The 13,449-nt window shown below is 35.9% G+C and overlaps 1 protein-coding gene across 1 annotated transcript; it reads left to right on the top strand.

Annotated features, from left to right (window-relative positions):
* The first annotated feature begins 596 nt into the window (after nucleotides 1-596).
* LOC107609839 (uncharacterized) lies at nucleotides 597-4,177 on the top strand. The gene is made up of 6 exons (XM_016311884.3): nucleotides 597-871; nucleotides 1,964-2,023; nucleotides 2,107-2,173; nucleotides 2,375-2,415; nucleotides 3,513-3,572; nucleotides 3,927-4,177. Exons 1-6 carry the CDS (start codon nucleotides 806-808, stop codon nucleotides 3,978-3,980), a joined length of 348 nt encoding a protein of 115 aa, XP_016167370.1. The 5' UTR covers nucleotides 597-805; the 3' UTR covers nucleotides 3,981-4,177.
* Nucleotides 4,178-13,449: the final 9,272 nt, after the last annotated feature.

Here is a 13,449-nt window from a genome sequence, read left to right as displayed (position 1 = left end):
TTATCCAAGATTATAAGTCCAGAAATACAACATAGCAAATTATAATCCATAAAATAAAATCTTAAAATACAACTTCCATTCTAAAAAAAACAATAAGATATAGTTTTTAACATCAAGTATTCTTTGATGGTCAGCATACTCAACAAGAAAAATCATAATTGCTTTAGATACATAGAAGGAGAGAAAATCAAGCAACTATTTCAAAATCAAACCCTAACTATTTCAAAATTATAAACCCTATATGTCTAATTGCTTTAGATACATAGAAGGAGAGAAAATCAAAATTATACAACACAGTGAGTAGGGAAGACGGAATAATAGGGTTAGGATTTTTTAATTGGTGAAATTACTAAAAAACCCACCTATGTTAGAAATAAAGTAAGGTTATTTAAGAAATTTTAAACATTCAGGAAATTATCGGGATGGGGCGGGGATCTCCGCTCAGATCCCCGCGCCTGTCTCGAGAGAATTTTGCTCCTCATCCCCATCCCCACGGAAAAAATTTCCCACCAATAGAATCCCATTCAGGGTGGTCTCCGCGAAAATCCCCGCCACCTGGAAATTTTTGACACCCCTAGTCACAACCACTGTATAACACCCCTCAATTCCATGACTTAGCATAACACACACCATTCTAATATCCAAAAAATGAGCCTAAATCAATGTGTTATAAACTTTTACTAATTTAATTAATTAATTTGAGCTAGTCATAATATTTTCACTGTGCTTCCTATTGTGTGTGTCTTTCTCCTTCAGGCTTGAAAGGTTTCACATTTTCGTCAGACTCACTCAATAGTGTTCAACAATGGACGAAGCTGAATTTCAACGCCTTCTCCAACTCTTCCCCGTTGTTCGTTCTCGCGATTACTGTGTACTCTCTCTTTCTCTCTCCCCTCTTGTGATTCTTTTTTACATGAATTTTTAGGGTTTATGCTTTTGTAATGTCTCCGTCTCATTGATTTTTTTTTTTAATCCATGTTGCGCTGCATAATCAATCTCACTTCGCTTTTAGCTCAATGATTCGATTTTTCGGTGAGTCATTTCGTGATTTTCGATTGTTTGCTTGCTGCTTCTATCTAATGCAGTGATATGCCCTTTTGCCTTTTACTTAGGTTTTAAGAGAGTTTTGGAATTTGAAGTATTCGTAGTGTGTGACTAGTTTGGAAATTTGAGGCGGATGCTATGGTTTTTATTTTTTATTTATTTATTTTTTGTTCTCTGTTTTGGTAAAACATGGTTGTCCACAAAGAATAGGTGGGGGTGTAGGGTGGGATCTTAAGAAGGCCCTAAACATGAATTGAGTGATTTGATTATTATAAGAAACATGACATATTTACCGGGGTTAAGAGGGGGAATTCAATATTAGTTAATGCAAAAGAGATTTAATGAGATAACAAGGCAGCCAGTTTGAACTTTTAAGTTCAACTAGACACTAGACTAGAGGCTTTATATATCTGAGGTTGATGAGTGGAGAATTCACACGTATGGTGTTCGGTGTTCCCTTTCTGGCAACTTTCTGCTTGACCTTATTTTAGAAGTAAATCTTCCTTTCTGATCCGTCTGGATCATGGAGATCAACCAGCTGATGCTAGGAGGATTTGTCCAGGCAGTTGCATTGCAAAACGGTTCATGTTATGTTGTTATTTGATTTCTCTTTGATTTATATCAGATGATGTTATTGGAAAAATCACCATTGTTTTCTCCATTCCGTTATGTTATATGTGAGAGTGAGACATTGGCACTTTGGCAGTATCTTGGGTTGTTTTTTTTCATCTTCCTTAAAATTTTTTTACATATTTGAATGGTTAGCATATTATATTATTTCATGATTCCCAAAGTATACTGAGGAACTTGATGGCCTAGAACCCAATTTCGATATTATAGCTTAAATATATAACGTACTAAGGCCATTCTATATTTGAGAATGTATTCAGCTAACAAATTGAAACCTGTTAAATTTCAGGCCGAACAAACATTATCTAGGCGGCTGTCCGGACAAGCTTCTGGATGTGCAAAGGATGAGGTAATAGTGCTGGAGCTGCTGTGTGCATTGTTGACTTCTTTTGAACATGTATGTAATGGTTGCTAACTTATTTGGCGCTGCAGCATAGGGAATGGCAAGATGCATGGGATGAAAGGGATATAAATTTTGAGAACCGAGGAAATAACCCACGTGAGTATCACACATAATCTTTGTTATTGAACAAATTTAACCTCTCTATTATCTTTGCAATATTTTGGTCAACTTTAACTGTCTAGAATGAGCATCAAAGTTCATTGAAATGTTTTCTGTAATACTTGTAAATTGTAACAATCTACTGTGTTATGCTTTTGAAATTTTTGTCCTTCTTATGTGAATTCTTTAAACCTACAGATTCATTTTGGAGCAAGCTGAAGTCAGAGGCTGCCAAGAAGGTAATAAGAAATTAACCTGTTTGCAATTAGCCAATTATATGCATGCCTATTCTCTCTCTGTCTTTTTCTCTCTCTCTCTCTCTCTCTCTCTCTCTCTCTCTCTCTCCACACACAAAAAGTAGAATTAGCATTCCTGTCAAAATTGTAAAAAAGGAAGAATAATGTAATATTTTTATTGAGGACTTTCTTTTGAGCCGTGATTTAAATCCTTCCTCACTTTTCAATACATACAAAAACACTCTAAAGTTTGAAGCTGGTTATACGAACTTCTAAGTGGGCGTTTGTGAGCTGTTTTGGATAAGCTGAGGCCTTGCGTAGCAACCGTGAGCTAGTATACTTGTTTTCCTTCCTCAATTGAAAATTTCTATTTTGGTTGGCTTTATTTTTATCGATTTTGTACAGAGAGGAGAGAACATGTTTCTAACCTAATGTGATAAGGCTTTTGTTGTTGTAGTAGTAGAGAAACATTCTAATCAACATTTCTACACGTGACCTATATTCAGTTTTCAGCTTTCTCTTTTCTTAGAGTGAAATCTCACCACGGCCCTTAACAATTTCACTAAATCCCTTTCTGCCCCTTAACGAAAGCATAATCTCATCGCGACCCCTATCCATTACTTCCGTTAGACATTCTGGCCATTACTTCCGTTAGACATTCTGGCCCTTCCGTCAAAGTCTCCTTCAATAGGAGTATAATCCCAACCCGGCCCCTAATCATCACCAACATCTACAACCATTCTTTGCATTCTCTCGTTCTCCTCTCAACCATTTTTAGCTACCATCATCACCAACATCCACCACCATTCTCTGTTTTCGCTGCACCACCACTGCCATCATTCTTCTTCTTTTTGACCGAACCAAAACCATGAAGCCATATTTCTCCTCCTACTTCTCTGTTCACCATCGACAATCCCGCGCCGCCACGGCTACCCTCTCTCCCTTTTTCTTCTCCTTATCCTCACAATCCCTCTCTCATCTATAATATGGATGGTGATGTTTCATAGAACTTGTTTATGTCATTTTCCAATGACTGTTAAACAAGTTCTCAAGAAAACTTAGATTGAGACTCATCTTTTCGGTTCTAATGTTCGAAACAGGTTGGTCCAGAAGAGGCCGAGAGATTTTGCAAGGCTTTCCAGCAAGTTCACGAGAAACTGGTATGTGTAATGCTAGTTGTTTCATTTAAGCTTGTATTTCCTATGTATATTACTTTGTAGGAGTTGGCGAAACATGTTAGAAACCAAATAATTTTGTTCTCATAAAGCTCCTCTGTATAATTCTCTTTTATAGATTCAGAAAATAATTTTGTGAACTATGTCTATAGTGACTTTAGAAAATTATTATAATGCATGTTTTGCAACAAATATAGATAGAAAATAATACAATCTCTCCAATGAAGTTTCAGAGAAAATAAAACAAAATAAAATATGTTCTCTTTGTTAGTTTTTTTTTTAAAAGAAAATTCATTTTGGTTTCTATTATTATTAATTTTTTATGGTTCATTTTATTAGGTCTATGAAGAGTTGAATTCAGATGCTGGCAGAAGCTTCATAAACTCTTCGTAGAGTTCAAAAGAAGAATTAAATACATGCTTTACTCCTCTTGAATTATGATTCAACAATCATCCATTGTAATTTTATTGTACTTTGTCAAAGTATTTGAATATTTAATTACATATGACATCTGTATTAGTTATTTACTATTTATTTATTTATTTATCTAGTTATTTATTTATTTTAATCTTTTAATTATTCCAAGTCTAGTTGAAGCTTACTTTTGCATTTTTATTTATTTATCACTATCCTCTCTTTTCTTTCTTTTACTATGTTATTTAATTTCCTAGCGATAATTTGGTTTGTTTCCAACTTTCCATTTTGTTGCTTCCAAAAATCATAAAATTGGCGGGTGTTGTGTGTTTGTGTGATAGAGTTATAACGTTACTCTCACAAGATTAAGATAACAATAAATTAAAATGTCTATGGAGTGTAGTGCCACTGAATGGACATTCTCTTCAAGGTGGTTATTCCAATAAAAATTTTATGATTGTCATTATGTGAAGATATTTTATTTTAATTTTTGAACAATAAATTGTAGGATTTAATTTTTATATGTTATAAAAGTGTTATTTTTATTTAAAAAATATGGCTAAACAAATAAGTCATATTTTTTAAATATTTTTTGGCATCTTTATTAGAATAGTTGCTTCCCCTACATATAATAGGAAAATTTTCAGGTATGAAAGTCACTTTATTGGCATTCCGAAATGCCACGCCTATGTACCGTTGAGATATTACATATTAAAATGTGAATGGTCCTGATCGAGTGGGTGGAAGCATAGGTGCACCATAGAAAAATGTATTCTTGTGTGTGGTTACTCGAGTATCCAAAAAGGAGGAACGTTAATTTACCTGGAAGGTGCAGCTTCTTAAGGAGACATGGAGGAGACCTGGCCATTGTTGTTGAGCTGAGCTTTTTTTTTGGACAGGTTGAGCTGAGGTTTGTGTCAGCCGTTCAGTGTAGCGGGCCAAGATAGGTTTCTTGTGTGGCCCAAGTATAACGTTGTGGAAGAAGGTGTTGGGTTTGTTATTGCCTGGGCCAAGAATTGTAAGTCATACTTGTTTTTATTACGGTGGATCATTTGAGCAACTGATTTGAAAAGAATTATTTTTGTAAGTTAAATGTTTTTGTTTCACCAAAAAAAAATGTTATTGTTGTGGTCATTTGCAAATAATTTAGAATGCACTTTAAAAATTTGAACTTGTTATCCCATACCCAATCTGCTTTTAAATCACTATAAATAGAATTAGCAACTCAAGCAGACAGCAATTAGATAAATAGAAAAAAAGCACTGGTTTTCTAGAATTTAACCACACCCCCCTTGCATTGTCATCATGGGTGGCAACCTATGAAACACGGATACTTTGTTAAGTTATCATGTATGCGTATTAAATACATTTTGAATACGACATTTTTCAACACGTATATGTTCAACTCTGTCTTAATAAAAAATAAAATTTTTTTCTCCAAACACGTTTGGACATACCTAGATACCATCACGTGTCAGCGTGTCCAATCTTATTCTTAACATATATTTTTAAAATAAATTTAGAAATAGTATAATATTATTTATTAAAACAAAAAATATTTTAAATACTTTATATAATTAAAATAAAATATTAAAAATAGTTAAAAAATTAATTTATATTTTAATATCAATAAAATATCAAAATATTATTATAATTTATTTAAAAAATATTTTATATTTTATATATATATATATATATATATATATATATATATATATATATATATATGTGTGTGTGTGTGTGTGTGTCCCCGTGTGTGTATATATATATATGTGTGTGTCCCCGTATTATTTTATAAGATTTTAAAATTCGCATGTCCGTGCATCACAGGGCAACAAATACCAATCTTTTGCCTTTGCTTTTATTCTAATTATTATGACTTTTTTCAATCTTAGCATTCTGCATGTGATGGCTCGTCCACTAGTTAATAATAATTTAAGGTTGCATAATTCGAGTGAAATGCCAATGGGGGCTGAGTTCCTAGATTCATCATCATCAAGCTCAAACAATAATACTAATGAAGGTCACAAATATGACAATAATGTTTTTCGAACTTTAGAGGAAGTTATGGAGTCTGGTCCTAGCGGTGGAGGAAAGGGAAACTGATGCTGGAGCGGCTGACAACCTATCGCCGACCAAAATATATCAAACTCATGTGCCACTTTTGTTGTGCTTCTGTACACGTCCAAATTAGAGTTTCACAAAATACACTTCACACCAGCTTCACTCAGCTTCTTTGACATCACTCTCAACCGGAACACACAGCATCCTGGCGATTCATGCTAGAAAGGTCACGCCGCCTCTAACATTTCTCCTACTCCACCTTAGCGAAATTACCTAAACTGTTTTTGGAGTTAAGCCTTAAAGTGGTCCCTAAAGTTTCACTCGAGCCTCAAAGTGGTCCCTGAAATTAATAGTTACCCAATTTTATTCTTGAACTTACACTTTGGGACTCATACTAATTCCTAAAATATTTTCCATTCATCGGAACACTAAAACGACGTCGTTTGTATTTTAAAAAAGAGTAAAGTATCGTTTTTGTCCCCAACGTTTGGAGTAAATTCTATCTGTGTCCCTAACGTTTAAATCGTCCTATTTGTATCCCTAACGTTTGTAAAAGTGATTCAATGTTATCCTACCGTCAATTACACATCATGAGCGCTTTAGTTTGAGTTTTAAAAATCTCTTCTTGAAGTTAGAATACAAATGTCTAGGATAGAATCGATGATCTATTCCAAAAAATAGCTCATCAAATGTTGAAACTAATTCCTACAACATTTACATAATTCACTTTTCTAGGGACATAATTGAATCTAAACACAAATAGTGGGTATAATATTAAAATCGACCACATCCAAGTGAGACCTAATTGAGAATGAATACATTCAAGTGAGAATAATTGAAAAATATAATCTAATTTGTTAGTATAATTGATAGTAGGATAACATTGAATCACTTTTATAAACGTTAAGGATACAAATAAGACGATTTAAACGTTAGGGACACAAATAGGACTTACCCCAAACGTTGGGGGACAAAAACGATACTTTATTCTTAAAAAAAAAAAAACTAGAGCCTCCCCCTCTGGCCCTCCCCTTTTCCTTTTCTCTTTTTCTTCTTTCCCCCTTATTCTTTGTTCCTTGACTTCTCTGTTGTGGACCACCGGCGCAACCCACAGGACCACCGAAGCCAACCCCTTTTCTCCACAAGCTCGCTACCGGCTGCCACCACCCTAGCACTGCCGTTGAACCTAGACCGCCGCGATGTCTCCCTCTATCGTTCCTTCCCAAACTGCCAGCCGCTAGCAACCCTAGAGACCACCCCACGACCCCTTCTTCTTCCCTCCTCCTCCTGTTCTTCTTCTCCTTGTTTTTCTCCTTCCCTTCACGCAAGACAAGCCACCGCTGCCACCACCTGCGCCGCTGGCCCGCGCCTTCCCTTCGGCCTCATCATCAATCATAGAACACGTCCCCCCAACCTCTCCCTCTAGTTTGTCAAAAAAAAAAAAAGATGCAGAGACAGTGGTTGTGATCTGTTGTTTTTCAACAAATTCGCAATTATTTTTTTGTTGTTATATTTTTGGGGGTTAGCTTTGTTGGCGTGCTTTTCAAATTCTAATTTTTATTCATCTTTGTTGCTGTGAGAGAAGGAGAAGGGAAAGGGTCTCAAGTAGGAAAAGGGGGAAGGGAAAAGGAAAGGGAAAGAAGGAGGGAAAGGGAAAGAACCTCAGGTTGGGGAAGGAAAAGGAAAAGGGGAAGGGGGAGGGGAAGAGCCTCGGGTTGGGAAAGGAGAAGGGAAAAGGGAGGGTGTTTTTTTTTTTAAATAAATACAAAACGACGTCATTCTCAGGGTTCCGATGAAAAGAAAGCGTCTTAGGGACTAATATGAGTCTCGGAGTGCAAGTTTAAGGAGAAAATTGAGTAACTATTAATTTTAAGGACTACTTTGAGGTTTTAGTGCAACTTCAGGGACCACTTTGAGGCTTAACTCACCGTTTTTGCCCTACTCAATCTGGATAAGCATAATACCATGATCTAATAACACATCAATTCTACAAGGCCCATTTGCAAGTTATAAATCACCTACCCATTAAGCCGCCCAAACTGTGGCCTAATGAATAAACTGAAATTATTAGCTCACACTAAAAAATGGACTGCCTATTTGTGTCCACCTATCACCAAGTAGATAGACATTTATATCATTTTGAGTTTTGTTTAATAACAAACCTGTTAGGCTGTTACCATCTAGGCACCTACCGAACCGTACTTGGCATTTTAAAATAGTCAAAATCATTTGTGACATACCAAAAAGGCTTCCAATATGATAATGTGGATTGTTTCTCAAAACATGGCAATACTTTTTTCTATGGTTAGGTAATATTCTATAAGACATTTTATTTCTAAAGGTACAGTTCTTTTGAGATTTAGGATATATGATATTTAGCAATCAACATATGTATTTTTTAAAAAATTCAGTGTAAATATGATAAATTAAGTGATATTGTGTGCAGCATCACCAAATGGCACTGTAATTTGCTCCTTCAAATTATGTAACTTTTACGCCGTTGTCAGTTCATAAATTTATATAATACCATTATAAAGAGTGCATGACTAAATTACATGTTTTATGATTCTACATGCATAATATAAAATTTTAGCATTTACATTGACTATTCAACAAGCCACGATTATGTCAGTCATCTTTTTACGAATTCCAAATTCTTCCAAGGCATGTTTAATGAAGTTTCAATTTAAGCGATCATACGCTTTTTCGAAATCAACCTTCAAGGACATAAACTTTCTTTTTCCCTTCATTTTTTGCATATCATAAGTCATCTCCTTAGCAATGATGATATTATCCTATATAATTCTCCTAGGTATAAAGCTGGCTTGGCACGAGGATATTCGATCCTTAAGCAAGGGCTTTAACCTTTCCACCAAAATTTTTGTAAGACACTTATAAGTGACATTGCAGAAGGCTATTGGGCGAAGCCGGGAGATGAATTCAGATTGTTGACTTTTCGGTATCAAAGCTAGCAAGGTTTGGTTTACACCTTCAATGGCAGCAGGTTGTCTCCAAAACTTTGTAATGAACCTGACCAAAGATTTTCCAAGTGTTTCCCAATTATTCTTGAAGAAAAGGGCTGGATACCCATCTTCTCCCGAAGTTTTTAGCAACCCAATATTGAATAGGGATGTCTTAACGTCTTCCATGATAGGGATTTGTAGCATCGCTCTCTTTTGATCATCTTCCAATTTTGGGAAAGTAGTCATAGTGTTCAGGTGGTTTCTATCCTTCTCATCTTTCAAATATAGCCTTTGATAAAAGGCCAACATATGAGTCTCGAGTGTCTCTATATCCTCAATCCATTGCCCACTATTTCCTCTTAGCTTAACAATTTGATTTCTTCTTCTTCTCACAATTGTCTTTGTATGATAATACTTAGTATTCCGATTTCCATCAACTATCCACTACTGCCTCAATTTTTGTAGCCAAAAAATCTCTTCTTGATTAAGGATTGTCTCCAGCTCATGTTTTAGATTTCGTTCTAGCTCCTTGAGGAAAATATTATTCGCGTAATTGATAGAACTCTGAATGCCTCTTAGCCGATTTAGAAGACGTCTCTTCTTTTTGAAAATGTGCCCAAAGACTTCAGCATTTCATTTCTTTAATTTTTCTGTCAAGTTGAGTGCTATGGGGACATCCATATCAGTCCTCCAATTCTCCTTTATTGGCCCTCCAAAATTCTCATGTGACTTCCACAAAGCTTCAAAACAAAAAGATTTTTCCCCCGCATCAAATCTTCCAAGGTCCAAGCAAGTCATACTGGGGTTGTTGATCTGAGTTCTGGGCAAGACATTAACAACAGCATATGGGAAGGTGGTACACCATTCTGGATTAGCGAACGCACGATCCATTCTTTCAAAGACTCTGTCTATATCATTTCTGATCCCTCCAATTCAAGTGAATTTAGAGCCAACATATCCCAAGTCCATAATTCTACAATCTTCAATATTTTCTTGGAATCATCTACACGCATGTAAATCTGACCTATCTCTGCCTTTCTTCTCTTTCTCATTGGTAATGTCATTAAAGTCACCCATGAGTAGCCATGCGTCTTTCATACCAGCAGCAATTTTCTTTAGTTTTTGCCACAATTTATTTGCAGGTGCATGTGGGGATTGGCGTACACTGCAGTGAGAAACTAGACCTTTTTTCAGTAGTCAATAATCCCCAAATGAATGAATTGGTAATGGGTAAGGGTGGCCTTTATAGAGAAATTGTCAGAGTTCCACAGAATCCAGACACCCCGTATAAATCCATCCGCTTCTTCTAATATGCAATATCTATATCTCATATCTTCAATTACTTTCTTAGCTCACTCTCCACTACATTTGGTCTCAAATAACATTGTAATATCAGGACAGTATTAGTTTCTGATTTCTTTGAGAGTGCAGATAGTAGCTTTATTTTCACACCCTCTAACATTCTATGCTAAGCACTTCATAATAAGAACAAAAGAACATAAATACTCTATCCAAGCAAGGTTAGAAGAACATTTGAATCAGTTGCAGGGTCAGACAGTCCTTTAGGAGCATTGCATCTCTTCCCCAACTTGGGGCTCTTCTTCAGGCTGGTAAATAATATCTTGTTTGTTCTCAAATTGCACCATGGCTTTAATCAAATCTTCAGAATTAAGCGATCCAAAGTCTAGGGATTTCAGATCCAAAGGTATATTTGTCTTCATGTCTTATGGGGATGTGTCTACCACTTCCATTGACTGAGGTGGTACTTCCTGTGACATAACCGTCCAGTTCTAAGGGTAGTGAGGTGGGTGATTATCGGTTTGCATATTGGGTTTAGGGTGAGATGCCAGTTGTTGGTGCTTGGAAGAAACTATGGTGGGGTTTATTATAGTTTAAGAATGTTGCTGATTAGTGGCAGAAATAAGGGGTCTTTAGTTTTTCATAATGGAGTCATTGTTTTGTTCTGTTGTGGATTGCTGGTTATTAGGGCCAATTTGAAGGTTAGAGTTGTTTTCCAAAACTGGACATGATTGACCTAGGGCAGCTAGGTTCTTTTTGTTGTTCTAGGGTTGGGTTTGGGCTTTAGTGGGATGTTTTGGTTGTGGTTAGAATTTTTTTAGACTGTCTCTCTGCAGATATTAAATTGCTATTTCTACTCATTTTAGTAACATTTACACCATTAATAGGTGGAGGGACTACTAGATCATTGCTTATCACAGTCTCATGATCAGGGGAAACATTCTCTCCTCCTTCATCGTATTGGAGTCCTGCAAAGTGCGATTGCGCCACTTTTCCATTCTCCATTACCTCACGTCCTTGTACATTTTTTTGCTCCACTACTTGTGCCTTCCCCCTCTTTTGTGGAATTTTTGCAATGTATACTCTTTTGTACCCACATCCAGGGTCCATAAGGACTTATTGGCTCCTCAATGCCTTCTTTACCCTTCTCTTTTTAAGGAATGACAGTTTTATCTCTATCTTTTTCAGCCACCTTGTCTTCTCCATTAACACCTTGTTGTTTTGTTTCTGCCCGTTTCAGCTCTAGGCATGTCTCCCTTTCATGCCCCCACACGGCCGCATTTGAAGCAGACTTAGTGTAACCCCTCATACTCTACCAAGTGGAGAATATCGTTAATCAAGTATTGACACACAAGAGGTTTCTCCAGATCTACCTCAACACATATCCATGCAAACTTTTCTCTTGCTACCTGAGAAGTGTTTGTGTCCACATTCAAAGTTCTTCCAATGATGTTACCAATCATACCCAAAACCTTCTTATTATAATACTCTATAGCCAAAATAGGAAGTCTCACCCACACTATAATATTATCAATAGATGAAGTCATGGGATTAAAATCTGGCTTCCATAACTTTATAGTCAGATAGTGACCCAGGACCTTCAAAGGACCCTCCATCAAGGCAAAGTCCAAGTCCTCTGAGTTATAAAATCTGACAAAAAAAAATCATTTTCTATATCTATAACATCAAAACTACCCATTTTTTCCACATGACTTCTAACCTTCTCTTAAGAACTAGAAGGGATGTTTTCCTCCCCAATAATTTCACTATGATGGAATCCCACCACTCCTCTCTAAGTTTAGATTACAAACTTTACTAATAATTAAGTTATAAATGCCATTAGGAGTTCTTTCGATAGTTACCTCATTAGCTTCCTCTTCTTCTTTCTTATCACTCTTCTCTTTAGGGGTTTTTAAATGGGTAGTTGTTCTATGCCCTCTATCCTTCCCTGTCATTACTGCTTGTGCAAAGGATCTTGTTTGACTTGTGGGCTTTGGACCAGTTCTATCTTTCATAGGCTGAGGGTTGCTGTTATGGCCTCCATGAGCTTCTTGTCTCTCTAGACTCTCCTCTTTTATGCATTCCTCCACACGTGAAACAAGCACCTGACTTTCTGTGTATCCCGCTCCTTCCGTCGCTTTCTTGACCTACTTGTTGTTTCTCAGATTAGCTTTTTCATCTCCTCAATTCTCCTCTCTCAGTCCGCGTGGGCGTGCTGTCCTACCTCTCACAAAGCCTCTTCTCATAAAGGGACTATTTGGTTGCTCACTGCTCATTGCTCTCTATTTACAATTTTGCTTTCATAAAAAGTAACATAGAACTAGAAAAAGATTGTTGTTGTTGTTCTTTTTTTTTAAATATTGGATCATTCCCATGCAATATCAGCCCAATCCATCTATCTAGCAAAAAAAGCGCAACTACAAAAAAAATGACCAACCCAATTTTTTTCAAAATTAAAAAAATGGTTAAGCACTTAATTTAAACATGCTTTCTCACCTAATTACCTAAGAACACTCAACAAATTCCTGGGTGCTACAACTACCACTCAGTCCGTGTCTCCCCCTATCACATCAACACTAACGCGCATCCTTCATAAAGAAGTATCCACCTCATTTCAGTAGATGTTGAAAATTTTTCACTTCAGCATGGTAGCATGACCCCGTCCCTAAACCCCGTCCCTTTTTGTTGCCTTTCGATCCTTTGATTTTCTTTTAAATAATGTGTCTACCAAAATCAGCTAGACTGCTACTATATAATTGTATATATTTATATAAATACATATTTTGTTTAATTTATTTTTAATATGTATTTATATTCTAATATATATTTTATATTAGTGGCTGATTTTAGTGTATATTTGATACAATTATTTAAATAATGCATTATATCTCCTAATCTTAATATTGAAAACTATTATTTAATTGTAAGTAAAATATTTTTTAGCTCCTATCCACTTTAAATTTAGACAATATGCACCCTCTCGATTAAAAAATGACAAATCTCTCCCAGAACTTTAGCTCTATTAAACACATCAACCATTATGTGAATGTTTTTGACAAGATTTTTCAGATTTTGATGACATATTATATTAGGTTTCTAAACTGGACTGCACTTAATTGAGG

The sequence above is a fragment of the Arachis ipaensis genome, chromosome B7, assembly GCF_059453495.1.
Source record: "Arachis ipaensis isolate K30076 ecotype BB chromosome B7, ASM5945349v1, whole genome shotgun sequence".
In the NCBI taxonomy this organism is placed as follows: Eukaryota; Viridiplantae; Streptophyta; class Magnoliopsida; order Fabales; family Fabaceae; genus Arachis; species Arachis ipaensis.
Note: the sequence above shows the minus strand (reverse complement) of the source record. Positions and strands in the feature narration are given on the sequence as shown.